This window comes from Branchiostoma floridae, chromosome 9 (genome assembly GCF_000003815.2).
Source record: "Branchiostoma floridae strain S238N-H82 chromosome 9, Bfl_VNyyK, whole genome shotgun sequence".
In the NCBI taxonomy this organism is placed as follows: domain Eukaryota; kingdom Metazoa; phylum Chordata; class Leptocardii; order Amphioxiformes; family Branchiostomatidae; genus Branchiostoma; species Branchiostoma floridae.
In genome coordinates this window covers 20594342-20619157 of record NC_049987.1, presented here as the reverse complement: position 1 = coordinate 20619157, position 24816 = coordinate 20594342, and the positions used below count along the sequence as shown (strand labels likewise).

The 24816-nt window shown below is 42.2% G+C and overlaps 4 protein-coding genes across 4 annotated transcripts; 3 read left to right on the top strand and 1 right to left on the bottom strand.

Annotated features, from left to right (window-relative positions):
• The first annotated feature begins 751 nt into the window (after positions 1 to 751).
• Positions 752 to 7016, top strand: LOC118422278 (medium-chain acyl-CoA ligase ACSF2, mitochondrial-like). The gene is made up of 10 exons (XM_035829796.1): positions 752 to 841; positions 2317 to 2476; positions 2949 to 3077; positions 3375 to 3437; positions 3747 to 3856; positions 4605 to 4652; positions 4959 to 5079; positions 5373 to 5468; positions 5878 to 6017; positions 6791 to 7016. The coding sequence occupies exons 2-10, from the start codon at positions 2324 to 2326 to the stop codon at positions 7014 to 7016; spliced, it is 1086 nt and encodes a 361-aa protein (XP_035685689.1). The 5' UTR covers positions 752 to 841; positions 2317 to 2323.
• A 3683-nt stretch (positions 7017 to 10699) lies between these two features.
• LOC118423618 (putative acyl-CoA synthetase YngI) lies at positions 10700 to 15020 on the top strand. Its single transcript, XM_035831843.1, has 7 exons — positions 10700 to 10849; positions 11263 to 11317; positions 11815 to 11901; positions 12493 to 12545; positions 12961 to 13021; positions 13461 to 13532; positions 14039 to 15020. Exons 1-7 carry the CDS (start codon positions 10845 to 10847, stop codon positions 14102 to 14104), a joined length of 399 nt encoding a protein of 132 aa, XP_035687736.1. The 5' UTR covers positions 10700 to 10844; the 3' UTR covers positions 14105 to 15020.
• On the bottom strand, positions 14629 to 18063 carry LOC118423617 (fibrinogen C domain-containing protein 1-like). Its single transcript, XM_035831842.1, has 6 exons — positions 17580 to 18063; positions 16294 to 16909; positions 16012 to 16157; positions 15563 to 15659; positions 15282 to 15446; positions 14629 to 14911 (listed from the first exon to the last, which is right to left on the bottom strand). Exons 1-6 carry the CDS (start codon positions 17874 to 17876, stop codon positions 14661 to 14663), a joined length of 1572 nt encoding a protein of 523 aa, XP_035687735.1. The 5' UTR covers positions 17877 to 18063; the 3' UTR covers positions 14629 to 14660.
• A 2359-nt stretch (positions 18064 to 20422) lies between these two features.
• LOC118422276 lies at positions 20423 to 24047 on the top strand (the record flags this gene model as incomplete). The annotated part of the gene is made up of 6 exons (XM_035829795.1): positions 20423 to 20597; positions 20994 to 21178; positions 21695 to 21804; positions 22279 to 22490; positions 23264 to 23430; positions 23772 to 24047. Coding segments are annotated over 6 exons (1104 nt in total), but the record flags the coding sequence as incomplete, so codon positions are not given.
• Positions 24048 to 24816: the final 769 nt, after the last annotated feature.

Sequence of the window (24816 nt, the reverse complement as noted above, 5' to 3'; positions counted from 1 at the left end):
CCATTTCCCATTCACCCTAATTGCATAAGCCATTATGACATACTTCGGGGATCTGCATAAAATAAAAAGACAACAAAAAACATCGACAATGAGCTGACAAGAGCCCGTTCAGACTTAGTTGTCTGTTTGTGGTCACAAAGGAAATGCGATTCGACTAATGTACTTGACGGAGAGGAGCAAGGGCCTGGCAGCGCTAGGTAGGCAGTATAGGCAGGTTCACAAGAAAAAAAATGCGTACAGGGGGAAGAAAATGTAGTTACTGAAATTTTTCATCAAAGGTATAACCACTTTCGTAAGGTCTTTTACAACTATACATACAACAAAACACAGATGTGTACACATGCATTAACCGATGTACAAGTAGACGAATAAATTATGTTGGGGGATTCGAATTATAATTACTATGACGTAAATGAAAAACATTGTACCAAGAACATTCGAAGAATGAGCTTCCAAAACGGCTGCTAACGTTGGTGATCACCTGATTTTCTCACCTGACTACCTCTAGACCTAGCCTGTGTTTACACAATCTCTCGCTGGCTGGGGTTAATTGTAGGGCCGGCCGCCTGGGGCGAGATTTTAGTCAGTCAATCTTAAGACCGGTCTTACCAGCCAAGACCTTTACACGTGAACGTTTACGCAGGCGCAGAGGCCAACAGGAACAATTGAGAACTCCGAGTCAAGTGATTAGGTGTAATGTAACCACCTGCTGACGTGCCTGCCTGTGAAGCTGTTGTGACCGGGTATACAGACACAGATACACGCCAAGTTCTTGGGCAAATTCGTCGGGCCTTAGGTGAAGTCGTCAGGGCAAGAACCGCCGTTTGCTTATCATAACCAGGTAAGGTTCAAGGTGTCGATTTGGGACATGTTTACGTGAGTTTATCTTGGCCATGTTTACTAGTGGAACATATCTACACGGTAGATACTAGTAGTTTCCTCCTTTTCGACTATACCATTAGATCGCAGGATAAAGTTATGTGTTGTGTCAGTTTAAAACTTTTAATCGACGTTAAAATTACCATAAACACACATATATATATATGGCATAGGTTATTCAAACAGGAGACTTGTTACTTGTGATCCAGCTTTTGTGTTCGCTCGTGACTTTTTCCGACAACTACTTGTAAGATTATGCAATCGACTCACCAACCTTTGGACCGAGAGGGCGGACCATTGCTGAACCCCCGTGTTTGGACGGAGTGGGTCAATAAACCCCTAACGTGACCTCTGGGTGGGCGCGTGCTAAACGTATCTACAATGTTAAGGTGGATTCACACGTTCGTAAAATTCAAGTCCATATGAGGTCCGTATGGATGTCTTAGCTTCGACCAGGCTCCTCAGGTTGCTTTAAAAATAGTAGAAATTGGACAAATATAGCCAGATAACATGCAAGCGGAGTTAACTGGTCGCAAACCATACTAATCGGACAGTAGCTCCGCTGGCATGTTACGTGTCGATATTTGTCCAACTTCGACTATTTTTCCAGCGACCTGTGGAGCCAGTGGTAGAGGTTAAGAATTCCATATGAGCATCATACAGGACTAGAATATATAAATTACGCAAGTGTGAACCCGGGTTTAGCTCGTGTATGTAAAGTTGTGATTATACTCAGTCTGTTATGTACTAGTAGTGTCTGAAACGCAATCGTATGCAATGGACGGGATGGTGCTACATTGACCATACATTCATCAAATGCCTTGACAAGACAACATCTACAAGACAACAACTTCTAGAGACACACAATAACATATTGCAACTGCAGTACAACGCTGGTCAATGGTTAAATGGTGTCTAGTGGGTACAACACCAGTTTTTCTCATTGGATCGGTCCAGAAAAACGGACCTGAAAAAAATTGGTGGACCGGATGTTGGACCAATTGAAAAATGAACAGATCAGGCATTCAAACGTTTTCGGGGTTACCGATCTAAGCAAATAACAAGAGCGAAGTAGAGTAGAGTTTATGGTGATTTTACCAACTTTTACAGTTAATAAGTACAGAGGCAGTGAGCCTTGTAGGATTTTAAAACACCAGTGGGATTCGAATACTCCACAAAACAGATTTTTTAAAAGCAAAATGGACCATTGTTTTGAGTATCGTCCATTCACAAGTTACCACATAATTAATCAGGTCCAGGTTCAGGTCCGGACCTGATCCTCTGGACCTGAACCGGATCTGGATTTTCTGTACCGGTACCCATCCATAGTGTCTAGGTATTTTTGACCATTGGCTTTGTCACAGTTTATTAACAAATAGCACACGACAGCCAGAAATAGAAACACATGACCTCTAAAAGAATTCCGTTCTCCACAAGTGTCATCATGAACCCTCTGACGTCACTGTCCGAAGAGCCGCTGGTGACCTTGACCTTTGGTGACCTGCTTGACCAGGCGGCGGTCAGCTGGCCGGAGAAGGGCGCCTATGTCTTCTGTGAGACCGGGAGTAGGCTCACGTTTAAAGGACTGAAAGAACAGGTAAATACATGTTCTTTGTACACAAGTAAGGCTAGTTCACCTTTATCCGCGGGGTAACCCATATCCGTTGTTGTTAGAAACATATTATTCAGGGATATCAAGTCGATGGATGGTAGTTTCCAATTACGATATTTTCAAAATTCCACAGTTTGAAACCACCGTCTGTCGACTTGATATCTTGCCCTGTTTTTTAAAAACAACGGATATAGGTTACCCCGCGGATAAAGTGAACTAGCGTTAAGTGTTTTTACATCGCTGACGTTTCAGTAATAGTAACCGTCTGTCACCTTCCTCAGGGCAATACTGACTGGTTCCACTTAATTCGCACTGTAGCAAGGTGATAAGGGAGTGTTACATTTTAAAGTTTGTTTAAATATTATAATTTGCTTTACATCACGTTTGCCCTGGCTTCTCTCCCGGCCGGAGTCTGGTAGAGACTACTGTTTCACCGAACACGTGTTTTGTTGTACAGGTAGACAAGTTAGCGGCTGGGCTGCTGGCAATAGGGATCGGCAAGGGTGACCACGTGAGCTGGGTGGCGGGTAACAGGCCGAAGTGGATCGTCATCTTTCTCGCTGTGATGAAGATAGGAGCTGTGGCGGTCAGACCACACTGATTTAATTTATGGATGACATCCGCGAGCATATCAATTTTCGCCTGTTCTCGAAAGCAAAAACTGTGGCCACATGTCATTCCATATCATCCCTGGTCAATCAGAATTCCATGCTCACTGGAGGACCTGCTCTCCAGGGTAGGGGGCACATGGTCAGGACACACTGCCGAAGAGTTGTACTACTTAAATCAGACAGAATATTCGTCTAATTTGTTACAATCCGTACGTAGTGAATAGATAGCAACTGAGTCTCTCTAAACAGCATGCTTGACGTTGTTGTTCCAGGCTCCACAGGACCTTTGCTTCTTCGAATACGCAGAATCCACGGTTACCAACACATTGAAAAAGGTAAGTAACTAGTAAGGTAACATTTGCAGGCAAATTTACCTCCACATGGCCTCGCTTAAAAAACTGTAACGGTTGCTCTGTTTATCTCATACTCCAATACATTCATATAATGTGGTCCGTCAGTCCTAACATACCATTTTTGTTATCACACGTTTTCAGTTTATATCATTGTCATATTTATTTGTGTCATTTGATGTAATTTTACATGTATGAAACGAACTCTATGAAAAGTGATTTTAGTTATTTATGGTGTTTCATATCAACACAACAGACAAACAAACAATGAAACCATTTTCTGTCCAACACCAGGCTGAGGTAAAAGTGCTAATAGTAGAGGCGAGAGAGGACGGATCAACACCGTTCCACGACATGTTCGGGACGACAGAAGGAGTAGAGCGGGGAGCTCCGGCTGTAGAAGGGTACGTACGGCATTCAGGAAGGGGCAAGCCAGGAGAAAGGGGGTGAGGGACACTATGAGAGACATGCAGACAGGCATGCAGACAGACATATACACATCAACAGACAGACAGACAGAAATACAGAAATATAATAACTGACTGACAGACAGATAGGCAGGCAGGCATGCAGATACAGACACACAAGCAGAGACATACAATGTACATACATACAGATATACATAGAGAGACAGATATAGAGCAGACATACAGAGACAGACAGACAGGCAGGCGGACAGACAGACAGACAGACGCAGACAGACGGACAAACATGCAAACAGGCAGCCAGACATAGAAGACAGACATACAGAGACAGACATGCGGGCAGGTAGACAGATATAGACAGACAGACGGACGGACAGACAGACGGACAGGCAGTAATAGACATAGAAGACAGACAAACAGAGACAGGCGGCCAGGTAGGTACTAAAAGTAGATATAGACAGACAGACAGACAGACATAGATAGATACAGACGAACAGGAGAGAGAATTTCGACTGGGAGATAGAGAGCTATGCATGAAGGGAAGTGATGGATGTAGGAAAAGAGAAGAGCGAGAGAGAGATGAATAGATGGATGAAGGGAACGGAGGTATGTAGGAGATGGGGAGAGGTTTTAAGAATTCTGGTCTTTGCTGCTGAGCAACATGAGTGTGATAGCTGGATTATTTACCAAAGTAGAGCGCATTTAACAAGGCTTTTCTGCCCTACAGACTGCCACACTTAACTACATTGGTGACCATCGGAGAAAGCTGTCATCGGTAAGTCTAGCTCCCCATGGCCAAAATGCTTACTTCACTTTATCGTATTTTGTTTTGTTCTTATTTGATTTTATTTGATAGTATCTTATTTCATTTTAAAGATTAGGCGGTCGGCAGTGCTAGTAGTAACAGGTTCCATACTGCTGTAGTCCTGTAACGACTTTTGATCCAATTTAAAAAAGCTGTTTATACGGGAAAAAAGGCACCGAACAGAACGTAACAACGTAATCTGCTTGGATGGTTAAGCTGTTACGTTACCACTACCAATGCATGTGTAGTAAAAGTTACATCTATCAATCATTTCAGGCAGTGTTACACACTGGCGGAACTGCAGCAAAAGGGAGAAGACGAGAAACTTCAGGAACGGCTGGCTGAACTACGACCCCAGCTCAGCTGCCACGACCCGGCCTTACTGCAGCTCACCTCGGTACGGCTAGGCCTGGTATTCTATCAGCAGTGTGCTTTCTTTCTTTATCTTCTAACCAAACGACTGTTAAATTATTAGATTATCCTTGACACTTAAAATAGTCACACACACACACATACACACACACACACACACACAAACACATACACACACACACACACACACATACACACACACACACATACACACACACACACGCGCGCGCGCGCGCGCGCGCGACGGAAATTTGCCTCACAGTGACGACATAGTAAACAACAGGACAATTTTCGTTTGCAATCTTTTATCATCCACAGGGCTCCACGGGTCTCTCCAAGCTTGTGCAGCACTCGACCCACGCCATCCTCAACAGTAACCGGTACGTCGCACTGGCTCTACACATGGACCAACAGGTACGGCGTTTAGAACATTGGTTCTTTAGAATGAATTAGTCATAATCTCAAAATACTTTACAGTTAGACACGTGTTCTTATGTCCAAGTGGCTCGGCCACGTGGCTCCTGTGCTTGTGGGATAGGCTCTTTCACCAAGGTGTAAAAATGGGCACATGACTTCGGTTGGGGAGGTAAAGGGCTGTTGAAGGAGAAGGGTGGGCTCCGCCTCTCAGCTCAATACCATGCTCTAGACACAGTGGATAACTGGCCTTACAGCATCAAAAAGGCTCACTTTCTGTCATTTGTATGTGGCACTACCTTTTTGTACGTTAACTGATGAATAAAAGAAGGTTGTGTAACGAAGAAGACTTTGTTCAAGTGCTGTCCTTGTCCGATTTAAAGCAAATACCTTTTTATTCGGACTTCAGTGCAGAGCCGTGTTCTCCACGCTGTTTTGTAACGTCGCCTGGAACGTGTGCCACCCCATCATCACGGGCTGCACGTTCGTGGTTCCTACTACAGACGCGCCGGACGCAGAGGACATTCTCTCAGCCGTCCAGGATGAAAGGTAGGAGTTAGGCCATGTTGATTTGTCTTGATTATAGATTACTAGATTATAGATTTTAACATTATAGATGACATCGGTGCGCTTCAATTTTTGGCTGTTTCCAAAAATAATTATAGAATTTTAAAAAATTCAACCATATTCTAAATCGTACAAAGCAGTTTCAAAATAAGCAAATATATTCCATGGATTGCAAAATCAAACATCGAAAATGAATTCCAAGGTCTAAGAAGATGTGAAAGAACAAAAAAAAAATGATTGAGAAGAATCTATTTTTCGGTATAATCCAAAGATTATTGCACAACAAATGTAACAGGTACAATGTATGGCAAAATGTTGTGCAGACTGATGACTCAAATCTATCCAGTACAATATACGCGTATGTTATAAAGATTATTAGCTTTTTGTACATCCTCACCTACAAAGCTAATCATTTTTTTGATTTACTTCATCATAAAACAATGCTCGTGGAGCCAGTCATAAATGTGCAGTGGTTTCAGCATAATATAAAACGTTTACGCAGAGAACCATTACGTGTATCGGTCCTAGCATTGGTAGAAACAAAACAAAACAGCTTAAGCTATTCAACACTCATAGCTATGGTTAGAGTACATCTATCCCTATACATTGCATGGTAAGTTATACATTATTGACATAAGGCACAATGAGGTGTTATATGTTTACTATAATATTGATATAAGGCACGATGAGATGTCAAGTGTCTACCATACAGCTACATTTAATAATGGACGACTTTATGCTACTTGTCTTTCTAGGTGCGACATTTTGTACTCTCTCTACGTCAAGAACTTCTACACCATCCTCCATCATCCTCGCCTCCAGGATTTCGACCTGTCTACGCTAAAACTTGGTAAGAGGAAACACATCTTTACCACAATCATTTTTACTAATCAAGAAGAAAATATACAGGGCACTGACCTGATGCACTCTAGCAGAGAGCTAACACCAAACATCACCTCTGAAAATACGAATTACATTTAAAAAATACAAATTATGAAGTGCAATCACAGTCACAATACGAATAACATTAACAAATACTAGAAAGGCCGACATTTGCTTGAGAGCAAATACAGCATATTTCAGCCATCTCCCTCATGTAGCGATAGGCCTTGAGGTCGTTGACCCCTTTGGCCATTGGAAAATGACCCAAAAAATTCCCAAATATATCATTTTAAAGTGTTCCATGCCAAAAATTATACATGGGTCATTTGGATAAATATCTAGAGCACCCCTTTACCAAATTTCGGGTCATTTGGTTGTAAAACGAGGGAACAGGAGCAAAAAATGTCAAATTTTTGTCTAAAAATGGCCATAAAATTGCAATATTAAGCATTATGTTGTACTGTATGGAAAAACTGTTATTGAATTCATACGCACAAAATTGAAGGGCACTTTTAGACCAAATTTCAGGTCATTTGGTTGTAAAACGAGGGTACAGGAGGCAAAAATGTGCTTTTTTTGTCAAAAAATCGCAAAATTAAGCATTTTGTTGTACCGTATACCAAAACTGTTATTAAATCTGGGTGGGCATATGATCAGGGCACCTCTGTACCAAATTTCATGTCATTCGGCTGTAATACCAGGGTACAGGAGCCCAAAATATACATAACAATTGACAAAAACCTCAATAAAATCATTTCAAAGGCAGATATGAAAAAAATGAAAAAAACACCTGAGGGTATTGGCTTACTCTACCTTTGTGCCAAATTTCAAGTCAATCGGTTAAAAAACGGCGGAGTTGATTCGATTTGAAGATTTGGCAGGAGAAAGAAAGAAAGAAAGAAGAAAGAAACACTAGAAAGGCCGACATTTGCTTAGGAGCAAATACAGCATATTGCAATCCATCTTCATCCTTGAAAAAAATCCCCCAATTCAACAATTTGAAGTCATGTTTGCTCAATGGGAAAATGAAGTACTGTGGGCACTTGTCCTACACACCTTCATGCCGAATTCTAGGTCATTTGGTTTCAATATAAGGGCATAGGAGCCAAAAATATACATTTTTTTAGTTAAAAATGGCAAAAAATCCCAAAATGACTCATTTTATAAGTGCTCTATGAAGAAAGTGTTGATGGAATCCTGTTGTCATATGTCCAATTTACCTTTCTGCCAAATTTCAGGTGATTTGGTTTACATACAAGGGCAAAGAAGCCAAAAATATACATTTTTAGTCAAAAATGGCTGAAAACCCCAAAATAACTAATTTTTGAAGTCATCTATGAAGAAAGTGTCAATGGGGTCCTGTGAGCATATGTTCAATGCACCTCTGTACCAAATTTCAGGTCATTAGGTTTTCATACAAGGGTATAGGAGCCAAAAATATACATTTTTTGTCAAAAATGGCCAAAAAGCCTAAAATAACTCATTTTTGGAGTAAACAATGAATAAAGCATTGATGGAGTTCTGTGGCCATATGTCAAACGCACCTATGTACCAAATTTCATGTCATTTGGTTTTAATACAAGGGCATAGGAGCCAAAAATATACATTTTTAGTCAAAAATGGCCAAAAACCCTAAAATAACTCATTTTTTAAGCGATCTATGAAGAAAGTGTCGATGGTTTTCTGTGCTCATATGTTTAATGCACCTCTGTACCAAATTTCAGGTCATTAGCTTGTAATACCAGGGCACAGGGGCCCAAAATATACATATTTTATCTAAAAATGACCAAAAACCCTAAATATCATAAATTCTAAGGCCTCTATCAAGAAAGTGAATAAAACGCCTGGGGGTATTTGCTACTTCTACCACCCTGCCAAATTTCAGCTCATTTGGCCCAAAAATGAAAAAGTTGAATCCATTTGAAGATTTGACAGGAGGAGAACGAAAGGAAAAACAATATATTGCATCCCATACTATGTATGGGGATTGCAATATAATTACGAATACAATATATTTCACCATACCTATGGTATGGCTGAAATATAACTAGTAAAGGTTTAGGTTGGGTAATTTAGCATTGTACAACAAAATCGTTTTACGAGTTGTAAATTGAAGGATTTAGGTACCAGTGTTGCACCAGTAATATGACGTATGTGCTTGCGGCTTTAGATCACGTGAAGGGACTGGTTGGTCATATAACCTGGCATGCCTGAAGAAGCTCGAAGAGTCGGTCGCTAGTTTGACTTGGAACGATGTTGCGTTCCGAACAATGTTAGCACACCGTTTTTCGATTCTAATATCACCGTGCAATTTATCAAAGTGTCAAATGGGATGTAGTTCGCAGAATATCATTCTGTGTATTCTCTCTGAAGCTCTATCTATATGATTATTGTTGGAATGTCATTTTGCTTGCCCCCTCCCAGTTCCAATGTTAGATTGTGATGCAAACTTGATATGAAGAACTTGATGTTTTAAGTCTCCTGTGTTTCTTTGTATCTAGTAATGACAGGAGGAAACATGGTGTCCAAGGCGCTGGTTACGACGTCTTCTCGTGTTCTACCTCACGTGACGGTCGCTGTAAGTAAACGATGTTCATACATCGATGAAGGTTAGACATCCAGGTAATAAGATACGGCAAATAGCAGTTACTGAAAAAACTGGATAACGATTTTGGAAACGTAACGGTCAGGCGTTTCAGACAACATCCTTTCCCCAGTGACACTGAAGAGATATAGTTGAAGAGAAGGTTTTATATCCTAACTATGATTTGATATACAAATGAGACTAACAATTTGGAGTAGTCCAATTGGGTTACCGAGGTAAGACAAAGTCATATTGGACTAAAACAATTGTACAGTTGCTTGAGCAATTGCTATTTGGCATACAATGATGTTTATCGTTGCCAAAATCAGACATTGATATCAATATCGCATTTGTAAAATTCAAACAATCATATCTTCTTTTCTGAATAACATTTGATATTTTAAAAAAAATGTTCTGCTCAGAATGTGTTCGGTTCGACGGAAACGTGCTTCGTGACCACCACTGTGCCGGAAATGACGCCAGAGGCCCAGAGTTCCACGGTGGGAATGGTACTGCCACATGTTCAGGTAAACATCTAAAGTTCTTTCTGATCGACCAGAAAACGTCTTCAATATTGCAAATAAGGACGTTATATGAACGTTTATATAACGTCCTTGAATATTGTAAGCCTTGCTAGTATGGAGAGCACAGAGCTTTCCTTGAACAAATTTCTCAACCAAAATGTTCATTTAAGCAAGGACATTATATAACGTCCTTGATTTAAGTAGATATTTTCGGACTTTGCTACATTTTGCAGCTATTCTCCCCGGTGTTCTTATTAAGACACATTACACGAAACTACATGACATACAAATAACATGTACAACATATACATTCAAAAAACTTCCACAGCATTAAGGCAATAAAAACACAACTTTACATGATGAGGTTCTTTCCCCTTTCTAAAACATCTCCGGGACCCTTGCAATTTCAGCTGATTTCAGGTGTGACACATGTACAGTCTGTTCATAGAGAGCGTTTTGTAGCCGTGGATCGGTGATCTAATTGCAGAAACTGGACAAATAGAGTCTATAGTATGCTAGGGCAGTTAGCCGACCAGAAGAGTACGTTTCCTCACCACGAAGCCTGTCCTGTGGTGAGGATGCTGATAATTCTACCGATCCACGGAGCCTAGTAGAGGCTAAGCGTTTTGAGCATTTGTTCTGACTGGTTCTCATTTTGGTGCTGTAACGTTACAGCTTAGGGTCGCTGACGATGACGGCAACGGCGTGCCAACAAACACGGTGGGAGAAGTGGTTGTCAAGGGATACTCAGTGTTCCAGCAGTACTACGGAGACGAGGACAAAACTGCAGCCGCGAAGACAAAGGACGGGTGGTACAGAATGGGGTGGGTATACCAAGCCTCATTCGCAGACTTCTAACGTTACCAGCGCTGATTCGTGATTTTCAACATGGGCTAATCAGGTTCTCTAATACCCCCCTCACATTAGCGAAAATTGATCGACGAATCACAAGGAGGCATGACCCTGATACCGACGAAGAAATGGCAGAGTTCCCCCCCTTCCCGTCAGGGTCATGCCTCCTCGTAATTTAGAGCCCGCAGACTCGTCGTCCGATCAATTTTCGCCTGATGTGAGGGGGGTATAAAGAGAGAGTACCGGAAGCGTGGAGCTCCCCCTTTTGGGATATAGTAACTCTCCTTGAGTAACTGCTTTTTGGCGTATCTTATAACCTGAATGTCTAACCTTCATCGACGTATGCTGGAGGTATACTGACGTCAGAATTTTCTATCTTAAACAGAGACATGGGGTGTATCGGCGACGATGGACTCTTGAGAATCACTGGGCGGAAAACGGTGAGTCGTATTCGCATGATAATATTAACAGCTACTGACGAGCAACTAGATTTCAGACGTTTCAGCATCCACTACCTTTCATCAGTCACTGGCAAACTGAACATGTTTCCTGAAAAAAGTCTGTCAGTTTCCAAAATCTATCCAGTTACATGAGGAACTGTTATCTTGCGTTTTTTATCACCTGGATGTCGATCCTCATCCACGGTTCAATAGTAGTTGACAACTATCTTGATCCATTTGTGTTTGACTACAATATGACGGAATCAGGCTTACGTTCATCCCTGTGTGAGTGGATCAAATATTTCAGTCTGGTCTAACTGACTGGAAGTGAGTTACTGAAAGCAGCTATTGTGCAAAACTGGTGTTTTATGGCTAGAGGCGGTCGACAGATTACAAACAAACAAGCAAACAAACAAACAAGCAAAGAAACAAAACCAGAAGAAACTATTCTAGTCCACAGAGAGATCTAACTTCTTGTTGATGTGTCTATTTGGAAGGAGTTGATCATTAAGGACTCCGAGAACATCTACCCCGCGATGATTGAGTTGCCATTGCAGGAACATCCGGCCGTGCAAGACGTAAAGGTGAGTCCACGTCATTGTGATGCCTGCTTTGATGCTTTAAGAAACGATAATTTAAAATGTATACCTAGAAATATACACGTCATACCCATGAATCTTATTTTGACACTTTGTATATTTTGATGTCTTTTGTATCACTCTTTTCGCTCCCGACCGGGCTCCGGATTGGAAATGTGACCTAAGCCTTTGCAGGCTCTAGGAGTCGGGATTCTAAGGCCTTGGAAAAATGCTGTGTTGCTGGTTACGGGCCTGAATGATATTAGGTTCAATAGGGTGCGGGGGTCTCGTACTCTTTCTATTCGGATCAAATGCAAATGCAAGGCACAAGCATATCAATATATTGACACAAGCATATCAATATATTGAAAATCTCTCTCTCTCTCCCTCTCCCTCTCTCTCTTTGAAGAAAGAGATATACAGAAAGCCGATGATAGCTACATAGATATGTATATATAGAAGCTCGTAGACTTAGATTAATAGATAGATACAATTAAAAGCGCTGTCATTTATCGTCTGGCGATTATTTCAACTTTGCAATTGAAAACCACATCTCAAACAAGATTAATGTGGAACACGTGGTCCATTCCTCCACAGGTAGTCGGAGTGCCGGATGCTGTGTACGGAGAGGAGCTGTGTGCCTGCATCATGTCAGTGACTTTACATAAACTACTCCATTGCAATATCAAATCAAAGAATTATGTTAGCCCTTATCGTTATGTTAACTAGGTTGTTAAGCTTTATCCTATTTCTCTATTTTGTACTTTGTGTAATAGTTGTTGCCATACATTGTGTCATGTACAATTGTCGTGCAATAAAGTTCGTCTTCTTCATAAACTGGAAATTTCTGATCATTCTTTTCGTTTGTAAACATGTGGAAGCTTCCATACTGATGTCTAGCGATTGACTATCGATTGATAAATGAATTGATTGATTGATTGATTGAATGATTGCATATATAACAATGTTCATGTAGTGCCATTTCAAAAGATTGCGTTTCCGTTGCAGTTTTTTTTCTTTCGCATTGGCAAAATGTCGTGATTTTGAATGTTTTTTTTCTACCAGCCTCAAGAGTCGGGAAGGCGTTGGAGAAGAGGAAATGAAGCAGTTTGCGAATGACCATGGAGTATGTATGACTCATGCGTATACGGATTTCACATACACAAGATTTTTAAAGCCTAAAGATAATACCTGTTGATTCGCCCTGATGTAAATGGTACATGCTGGTTTTTCTGCTCAGCACTCAGCGTTTGGGAAAATGTATGGCAGTTAAAGTCATACCACTACATCTCTCTGCTGTTGCACAAAGTTGTGTGGCCTAAGGGCTATAGATGGGTATCGCCCCTAGATGGGCACCGCCCCATGCACCTATTTGTATAGGAATTACGTTAACTCTATCTTAAACGGGATAATGTTATTCGATAAGTCTCCAAACTGTTGAACTGCCTTGCATGTTGATTGATATTCACACAGTTCCAATGAGGATTGCATATCTCTCTTACGATAGACAGAACATTTTAAGACAGAATTCACCCGTTCACAACTTTTCCTTCTTGTTCTAACAGCTTATAGAAGAGTACACTCCAGAATACATCCTGTTTGTGGACAGTTTCCCTAAGACAACTAACGGACGTAAGGTGAGACCGTGATTGTAGTCGCTTAGATGAGAAAGATTATCAATACATGTTTTTACAGTGATCAAATTCAGTGACAGAAGTTTTGGTAATTTTAATAACGAACATATTGTTTTGGTAATTTCTATAGCAAACATATTAATGTTGATTTTTATATACTTATTATTGTTTTCATTATTTCATTTTTATCATCATCATTACTATTATTATCATTTATTGCATGTGACTGTATGTACTGTAATTATTTGTTTGTGACGCAGGGGCAACTAGCATTGTGAATCAGTGACAATGTTAAACATTGGGCTGGACATTCCTTGTTAAACATAACAGAAAATAGAATATAAACACAAACGCACCACGTAAACTGTTCGTGGAATTCGTACTTGTGAATATAATAGTGCAGTGATCACTTGATCTGAGTAAAAAGAATATCACTGTACCGTTAGAGCTAAACTCTATGTACGATACCGTATTATTCCCTTATGTACCAAAACTCTGTTTCTGCCCAGGTTGACAGAAAGAACCTGAGAAGTGCTGCTATGGAACGATTGGGGCTGAAAGAACTGGACTCGTGAAGATCGAGTGAAGAACATTACGCCACATCTAAATTTAGTATTTGTAAGAGTTGATGATGATGTATTTTGATTTAATCTCCAAGCAGATCCTACGGTAGCATAAAGTAGAATCAAAAGCTGGCAGAAGAGTGAAGCCGGCCCAGGAGTGTGTTTCGCTCCCTTTTTAACTCCCTTTGGCTGGCTATACTCCTTGGCCAGCTTTGATACTATTTGATGTCATCGTAGGATCTGTTTGGAGACTAGTTTTGATCAACTACGTAAGAAGCGTATCTAAGGCAAATAAGCAGTGCACATTTACACGTGGAACCATAAGAAACTGTTGTTCATTCGTATCTACACAATACCTGTGATGCCCAGTTTTCTTTAATCAGTCATCTGCCATTATAAATGTCGTACACTGCTTTGGTATATTGAAACCAGATTTCTCAGAGCAATGTAGTGAAATGGCAGTGTCACACAGATTGGCAACTGGCCTGTGTGGATCTTGATAAAGTCAAGTCAAGTCTGTCTAGATTTAATGTTACAGTTTGACTATTTGCCTTTATACAGTGCGAATCTAGCGAGGCCTGATCTTCATCTCAGTGTGTTTAAGAGAGTAGTGATAACCCTTCCATGATTTCCAGTTCACCCCATCTGCATAAGACTGATGATCCCCGCCATGGTACAGACCATTCAGGTTAGCAGTATGACAGTTGGAGTACCACCAGCCTCCCTTGTATGCCTGGGCACAGTCGAAACTTTCGCGAATATCATTTTCCTTATCCTTGGTTGAGAAGCACATGGACGAATGCCGGGCCATACTGTTTCCTGAATGAAAATGAACTTTATTAAAACAACTTCGGAAGACCACGTTAGCGAAGTGCTTTTTTGAGTTCTCACACATTACAACTGACCTTTTACTAATTGGTGTTAAAACATTCTTTGTTATGGGAATTTTCTAGGCTTGTCATAGGATGCACATTGTGTTAAAAGACGATTTCTTGAAGGTGAATTTGAGAACTTGATATAAAAGTTCACATTGAAAAATTTAAAAAAACATGGAGTCATCTGACGATTTACCGAAGTACAGAAAATAATAGATACGTACAATACTTGTTTCAAACCTGGATGATTTTTTAGTATGATCAGCCATATCATAGACATGCGGATGATGCAGTAGTAACGTTAGTGGTCATACCTGCAGTTCCTGAGTATCCCTCCACAGTTAGCCTGTACAGGTGCCCTTCGTCCTCCACACTAAAGTTGCTGTATTTGGCATAGGTCGAGTTTCCCTCGAAGTCTTCCAGGTCCACCCTCAGCTCGTACCCTCCCTGTGCCGTCAGGTGGTGCAGGTTGTCGTTGCCTGTGAGCTCAATAATGTTGATAACTTATAGGTTTCTGTATAAAGTCTTCTTGGGATAAGACAAATGTAGGCTAATTGCTTATAGGCACTGCCAAATGGACGAAACTGTCACCTACCAAGCCAGAATTCTCCTCCCAGGTCCCCAAACCCCGTCTTGTAGTTCTGCCAGTCCAGGTAGAAATCTACCGAGCCGTCCTTTCGCCTCTGGATCACCTGAGAGGTCAACAAACAGATGTCACTTTTTCAGCAACAATGCATGGACATCAGATGTATTGTTTTGCAACATGGGTGTTTTGCGATTCGAGTAGTAATGTAGCAATAGGTGTGCGTTTTATCTCAGTTTTGCGTTAGTATGAATTTGTAGGATTTCTACCGTTTGAGAACCATTTTCCGTTTCGATAGTTTTATTTTTGAAACCCAACAGTTCATGTTTTCGGTTTCAAAGCCATTGCTGATTGATAGACCACATTTCCGTCTGTGTTGTCACCACGTCTTTTCATATCGTTCGTAATGATTGAGGTATTTGATGGTGTTCAGAATTTGAAATATTCAATAATTGAAATACCGTCCATCCTCCCCCGTCAGCGTCCATGTCACAGTAGACATGAATGGGGCTTGTGACTTCTCCGACTGGATAAAGGGTGTAGACCCCGCTCGTGTTGTGGCCGCTGTTGAGAAGTTCATTGCAGGACTGGGGACCAGCTACCTTGTCTGTGGACGGGTTGCAAGGCAGGTCAAAATATGACAGACTAAAAAGATAAAAGACTCGCGCTATCTTTACAAGAGGTTAGCATCTGGAAAATCTCGTAATCTTTGCTAATCTGTGACAGTTATTATGACTTCCTACCTTCCAGCTGCTGCAGGTTTGTGGTGCATTGTTGTAAAGTTGTTGCTTGTTGGTGGATAGCGTTGGCCTGTTGTTGCAGGGTTTCTTCCTGTTGTTGCAGGGTTTCTTCCTGTTGCAGTAAGGCAGTGCCCTGTTGCTGGATAGTGGTGTTCAGTTGCTGCAAGTTGCTGCCTTGTTGCTGATTGGTGGTCTCTAGTTGCTGCAAGCTTTTGGCTTGTTGCTGATTGGTGACCTCTAGCTGCTGCAAGCTGCTTACTTGTTGCTGATTGGTGGCATCTAGCTGCTGCAAGCTGATGGCGTGTTGCTGATTGGTGGCCTCTAGTTGCTGTAGGCTGCTGGCTTGTTGCTGATTGGTGGCCTCTAATTGTTGCAAGTTGCTGGCTTGTTGCTGATTGGTGGCCTCTAGTTGCTGCAAGCTGTTGGTGTGCTGTTGGATCGTGGTGGCTTGTTGCTGATTGGTGGTCTCTAGTTGCTGCAACATGCTGGCTTGTTGTTGATTGGTGGCCTCTAGTTGCTGCAGAGTTTCCTGCAGCTGCTGTAAAGCTGCAGCCTGCTGCTGGATGATGCTGTCCTGGCTGCTGACTGTCGCCTGAAGAGCCTCAATGGTGGCCTGAAACTGTTCAAATATCACTCTCAAACCTTCTGCGAAAGAACCTTTTAACTTGGTCTAAGACGTACATGTAGATACCTCGGCGCGCTGATACACATAAGCAACTATTATCAAATTTAAAGTCAGTAGATGGCAATGAGGCTCATACTCCCATGTCCAAAAATTCCCTAATCGGGATGTTTTCATATTCTGTACATCCAAACCTCTTGGATTGTTTCCAAAGCACTCTAACGTTCTCCACATACACATGTACGGCTTTTAGTAGTGTTTCTTCCATGGTGGTAATCGCCCAAGCTATATGTTTGGATTCTGTGCTATGATGTAAGAACGATGAAAGTAAATTTGGGTTGCCACAAGGACCAACACACAAATTTGTTCCATTCATATGAAGAGTAGCAAAGAAATGATTTATTGTTCGTTTGTGGCCCTTGAGAGCTGTTTAAATTATCGTTTAAGTTGCTCACATGGACAGAACCATTTCGTTCATGTATTCAATATTTACAGCAAGGTAGATACATCGCATGAATACATACATACATACATTGACAACATACATGGCGACCATATCTTGTTTCCCTGGGAATATACACTACTGCCACTAGGAAGAAAATATTAACCTTATATCTTTATGCTGAAGTTACAAAACTAACTCCACTTTCTCAATAGCTGTACTTACTTCAGCCAGGTCTTGCGGTGCTAGTTGCTGCAGCTGTCTATCAAGGCTGTCTGTCCTGTTCTTCAGCTGTTCAATCTGCCCCTCCAGGCTGTCTTGTGTACTGAGGAACAGCAGGAGATGATCTAGAGCCGGACAGGACGGAGCTGGCTGAGCCGGACAGTGCAGTGTAATCTGTCCCGTGACTTCACTGCCTCCTCCTGCCGTCTCATGGTGGACTATCTCAGGGAGGTTCTTGATATTTGCTGCGCCCCCTTGTTGCAGAAGAGCGAGGAGAGCCAGAAGCACCACCTTACTCATGGTGTAACGTCTTGTCAGAAATGGGTACTGTGAGCCGTGTGGGGCAGTAATTCAGCACATTGTTGACAAAAGCTCAAAGAAGATTGTCCACTTCACATTCTTATGCGGCTGTGGACCATCATAACCTACAGTAAAACACACCGTTGTTTAGCACGGAATTTCTTAAAATTCATCTCAATAAATGTGTCCATGCAGAATGGCACAAAGTTATGTCACAGGAATGAATGGTTATTTTATTGATGTCAAGACCAGGTGGCAGCTTAGTCCTATTGAAATAAGGAAGTACTGGGTTTACAACACTTTCTGCCAGCTTGAAGAGGAAATGCTGTAAGGCATCAAAGATAGCTATGCAGTCGAAAGACAGGTGGATAGCTTTTTTGCACAAAGGGTTGTTCTGAGGGTTAGATGACATTGTTGTTGGTAGATATTCAAAACGCCGCACACATGTCAATGGTGAGCAACTCCAATCCCCCAGTGCCTCCTGTGGACCATCTCGGGGAGGTTCTTGGCGTTTGCTGCACCTCTTTCTCATAGTGTAAAGCAGCAGCGTGGTCATTCCAAGAACAACAATGATTGTACAGCACATTCTTGGCTGGCGGTCTCACAAGGGCCGGCCTGTAAAATTAAGTGCATAGTTGTCGAGTACTGAACGTTGTCTCCATAAATTTCTCCATGCCGAACGTAAGTTGGCCAACTTGATGGCACAAAGGTTCCCATGGAAATGACTAGTTGATTGATTGATTGATTGATCGATTGATCGTATGCCACTTGAACACGGGTAGTAGATAAGTCCAATTGTGAAACAGGGGAGGGGGTTACTGAGTTTACAATACGCTCTGTCAGCTTGCAGTATGTAGTTGAAATGCGGCCACTGTCAGCCTGTACAGGTGCCCTTCATCCTCCACAAGTCCAAATAACTCTGAGGAAGACGCCCGACAGGTATCGAAACGTATTAAAGCAAAAGAAAAGTCCTACATCCTGCACCAAGTTAAACTGTAACTTGACACTGACTAAAGGTCAGAGTTCAAACTAAACAGTCACGCAGCTGCTGCTCTGCCTTAACATCAACGGAGAAACGATGGACAAGGAAATGGCTGATGAGGTGAGTCAAGCAAACGAAGACGCGCTAGATTATAAACTATTATCTACAGAAACACAGACAGTCAGCCAAAGCCAATTTATTGTTTTGTTTGAAATCTATGAAGCGCACAGCATCGCAATGTTTAGTGTCCAAGTAACGCTATGTTGGGGAGGGGGGTATTTTTTGGCAGCCGCCAAAACACTGGCAATCTTTGAAAGCTGGAATTGAATTGACTTACATGATTTAAAAATGTTGAGACAGGTTAAAAGGAGAACAGTTAAAGTGTGCTTCTAATAGCCTGAATACTGTGAGTGGAAGCCGCTTAATTGCATGGTCTATTTACCAGCGAATTTCGTGCAATTATCCGGCAAGTGCAACAATGCGAAGTTATCCAGCTGGACTTTTAATATCGGTTTGGGATTTTGGGATTCCATGCAGTTAACAGAAGTGTGCGTTAATCCGTTGTGCAGTTAACTGGCTTCTACTATGCCAGACCCCAGCCCGATCTCAAAAATATATCGTGTGGCTCCACACGATAGATATTTTTTTAGGCGGACCGGGGTCTGATGACCCAGGCTAGCTTTTGTCGGACTGCCATGCGTCTGATTTTCAGTCTTGGTGGATCGCGTTCCGCAGTCCGCTGGAGATCTATGAGAAGCATGCCAACTTCCTGGTCGCTGAGATCGCCATGTATATGATGGCTGCGCTCACATTGGTGCATGGTGAGTGGGGGATCATCATAATGGCAATACACTAAACATCAAGCTTCACAGTAAGAATGAGAGAAGTATTCATGACAACTAGATCTCTTTTGCATCAATCAATTCACAGCTAAGATATAAAATCTCTCCAACAAGATTTATCTGCAGTGTCACTAACAAAAGATACCGGATGGCTGTCTGAAACGTCTGACCGTTTCCAAAATCACATCCAGTTGTCTGAGTAACTGCTTTTAGGCGTATCTTATTACCCGGATGTCTAACCTTCATCGGCGTAACTATTCAAAAGGTATGCATTAGACAATTTGCACTAATACACCTGACGCATTACAATCAACAGTTTATTCGTTAGGGGGCATTTAGCTATTTTCTTTTCGGCTAGGAACTTTCAATGTACAATATTTGATGCGAAACATCAATATCAATGAAAAAGACAAAATCACTATATTTCACTATTTTTCCTTAAACATACGATGATTTATATACTGTAATTGAAATACGATATAGCAAGGTGCCATCGGTCTACTTTGATGGTGAACACTAAGGGTCATGATCACACGATACACATAACTCGGGAAGGCTTGAATGGATCTTTACGATGTATGATAGGGGTTGTCAAATGAAGAAATAGTTGGATTTATGCCCCACTGGTGGCTTTCTACGTTAATACAACGGAACGTCCGTGATTGATATCTCGTTTCTGCTATCTCAAGAGCCTTTTTTTTACACCCTAAATCGTTTCCCCAAACAAAGCGCTCCGCAGAGGTGGGCGGTACCGGAGCCTGTGGCTTGCAGCGCTCCTACACGGCGTGGTGACGGAGACGGTTTGCTACTGGGTACCGGAGATAGACAACTTCTGGCACGCGCAGTCCTCCGTCATGATGCTGGGCAGGAGGCTCCCTCTCTACATCATGCTCTGCCGTAAGTGTCACATCAAGACCCTGTCACACGTCCAGGACCTTCCTACGGCTTTGCTCCCGACCACTCCCCGACAATGATCGTCGTCAGGTTTTGAGTATATGCAGCTTGTAATCCATCAAATTCTAGCTCCAATTCTCTCTCTGTGGACGCGTCTAATCTAAGTGGAATATGACGATTGATATTTTGAATCTAGAGTCGGTTTTAGAAGGTTTCGTTTGATAAAATTGCCACAGTTGTGTGTTACAGATCTGATCTTTTGAATTCTGCTGATAATTGTAGTGCTAATTGTAAAATTAACTCTCCCCAGTCTACAAGTTCTACATGCACATTCTGTGTAGATCAATCTTTGTACAGCAAAATCTAAGCGCATGTTTCTATTTGCGTTTTCCTTTGTAGACCCAGTTTACAACTACATGTCCAACGTTGCTGCCAGTCGGCTGAAGCTGGGTATCTTCCCCACGGCTTACGCAGCGGCGCTGGCGGACTCCGTTTCCTTCCACGTGTTTGACATCATCGCCATCAAGCTGCTGTGGTGGACCTGGCACGACACGGATCCCAGCATCTACGAGCGACACTTTTGGGTACTTTTCCCTCTCTTCCGCATATTGATGGATTCTCCTGTCGGATGTCAACGCATGAGTAGTCAAGCCGCCATTCACTTGCCAGGATGGCTCCTCATATGAGAGTGAAGTCCTATAATACATATATTACACTTAAGCGAAGGGCACAACCCACCGTACGTGCAATTTGTCCATACGTATTTTGTTTCACACAACAAGTAAACCGCCTTTTGGTGTAACACATCAGTTTTGTGCAGTACTAGGCACACTCTGTAGACCAAACTAATGTTTGATCCACTCACACCGATAAGGTCTACGTCACATTTCCAAACTTGGGCTCCCGAACGAATAGTAACATATGAAAGACCACAAGATACACAAGACATAAAGAGAATAGTCGTGAGAATTATTTGTGTGTATTTTACGTATACATTTCTATTGTTCGTTTCCACAAACAGCCCTGCCCAGCCCCGGTTAAGAAGGACGCAAATAAAGGTGAACCAACGTTATTTGATACACGTTGTGTATATTTTGCAGGTTCCGTTCACTGCTACTCTCTACAGACTCACCTTCTCCCCTACTTTCACCATACTCTTCTACGGAATTCATAAGATGATGACGGGAAAACGCATGCTGCAAGCCGGCAGGTACGTATTCCAAGTGTGATGCATGCTATAATGCCCTACTCTCCAAGCAGAGGTTGAGTCGCGTAGATATAGAAATAGTAGCGCTCGGAAAAATTTTAATTATTACACACTGCTATACAGCGATCACTGAGCGACCCTACGGCGAGTGACCCTAGTTGGATTGGTGTAACCCTTGATTTAACAATTAGAATATGATATAAGGTTTAAAAGGAACCCGGGACCTCATCTCTCCTCCCCTATGTTGGCCCCCCGCGGGGCCATTTGGGGGTACCTTAGATGATGTACCACTGAAATGTACCAAACGTAAAGGAATCGATCTTTAATTCATAAAATCCGTTGACCGATTTGAGTACTTGTAGCCGAGCTAAGAACACATAGCTAAATATAGAACTCATGATGAAGAGGTAAGGTTACTATTAAACCTTATAAGCACAGCCCATAGAATTTCAACGTGATTTGTGTCCTTTTTACCAGTTTCCTTCAGGAGGCCGCTATCGTCATTCTCACGGGCCTCCTTGCCTTCCCCGCGGCCGTGGCGACACACTTCATCCCGCTGTACCACAGCCTGCACGACGCGCTGGGCGCCAGCTCCGAGGTCTGCGTCCTCGCCGTCATCTACCTGTACATCCTTATTGTGTGGGCGGCGGACAGGAACGGACCGGAGGAGGGCAGACCCAGGAAGAAGGGTAAGTACATTGGACTAACTGCCAGGGTTCTGGTCACGACATGTTTACCTCTCTCTCACACACGAGGCACACATGAAAGAACTTACTCTAACCCCACCTGTACATCCTCATGGTGTGGGTGGCAGACAGGAGCGGTCCGGAGGAGGCCAGGCCCAAGAGGAAAGGTGAGACTGTTGCTAAGTGATTCACATGATGCTCTCTTCCTTTCTCCTCTTTTCCTATGTTCTTGCATACGGAGGCACGCACGCAAGCACTTACTCTAATCGTACATGTATATCCTCATCGTGTGGGTCGCGGACAGGAACGGTCCGGAAGAGCCAAGGAAGAAAGGTGAGTACATTGGACTAGCTGCCAGGGTTCTGGTCACGACATATATACCTCTCTCACACACACGGACGCACTTACGAAAGCACTTACTCTAACCCTACCTGTACGTACATCCTTATTGTTCGGAATGGTCAGTAAATTGAGGCTGCTAGAGTTCTGGTCACCACATGAGAGGAACTCTTTCTCACTCACGGAGGCACTTACTCTTAGACGACCTATACGTCCTGTATACGTGGGTGCATACAGGAATGAGCAGGGGGAGGCTAGGCCCGGGAAAAAGGTGTGTAAAGTGATTGACATGATGCTACACGATCACATACATCTACGCTATACTAATCTATCTAATTTTTTGTTACCTAATTTTTCAATTCTTATTATCAAGGTATTTTTTAGAAGATTACTAAGGACATGTTTATAGTACAACGTATTCTTATTTTCATCAACAGGTGACCACCCTTGGAAGGACGAACTGGCCCTAGTTGTCCTGATTAACACCCTGACCTTCGCTGGACTTGCACTGTTCGCTAAACCGGAAACGATCGTGTCTACGGGCATCCACGAACCTCTCGGGCCATGCAATGAGACAGTACAGTTCTACAATGCTATTGGACAGGTAGGTAAACATGTACATTATCAACTAACAAACTTTGTGGGTCATTGCATGCACATATGTTGATAATATACACTACTAAAGTACACCACTAAATATGATGTTCATTACTGTGTTCATCATAGATAAATATACATCATACATCATGCCTTATGATGTTTATCCGATTCATACCTAAAAGTGTATAAGGTGGCCATGGTATATTGTGTGCGTCATGTAAATGTTACAGCTGAACGATGCTTAGCGGTACATTTGATGAAAAATAAACGAGTCCATTTGTCGAGACGAGACGAAATAGGATTTTACGTAATGCAACACGTTTTTTCCAACGCATCTATTTTTAGGTTGTATCGAAGAGGAAGTATCTGTGTCCCACCGACTATGACGAGGGCTACATGGATTTCCACTGTGTTCCCGGTGGAAGAGCGCCCCCTGGCGTGCACCACTGGTACACCGTGTGCGGAACCCCCCATGAGAACCATGCGGAACACATCACTGTGGTGTGGGGCTTCTGTCTGCTGGGCCTGACCTACTACTACAACCTGCTGGCCTGTTCTGGTCTGGACGAGTCGACCAACAAGAAACACAAAACAAATTGATAGAATGCCACATTTTTAGTTGCTCTTGAGTTGACTTTATCAAAAAATCCAATTCCATGGATCTGTGGGCATGAGTTCAATCCCAGGGTTGGCTCGGCTCGGACATGTTGTAAGGGATTGCTATCGTCTTTCGGAAGGGACGTAAGACGGGGTCCCGGCCTAAAATGGAACCAACCGTTCCTACCTGGCCTGACGAACGCTACGAGATCTATGAGAATATGAGTAAATTGCATTTGGGAATATTGACCAGGCTTTCACTGGTTAATATAATGTATATTCAGTATTAAAAAGAAGGCATAATGGTCTCGTTGAGATTCCATATGTATATTACAACAACCTACAAGCCTGGTCTGGCCTGAATGAGTTGAAGACAAGAAACACAAAACAGATTAAATGTAAGCTTTCCGAGCTACTTTTAAATTGCTTAATCAAATGATGAATAAAATACATTGAGAATTTTCGCACAGACTTTCACCACCAAATATTTATTTAGTCATTCAAGGCATAATGGTCTCTACTAGCCTGGGGGAGTCACCGATCGAGAAACACAAAATAAACTGAGGAAACGCAAGATGAAAATATTAGATTTTCTCCCGCTTAATTGTCACAGCCTGTAAATTTTATCATCCGATTCATAAAATGCCTTATATGTCTGGGTGATGTCTGACCAAGAAACACACGACAAATTAAGAGAACGCGACATATTCGAGCTGTGTTTGGGAACATTGGATTTGCGTACCAAACATGCTCAGCCGTAGAGTTCAGAGTCTAAAACAGTAGCTTAGTCATC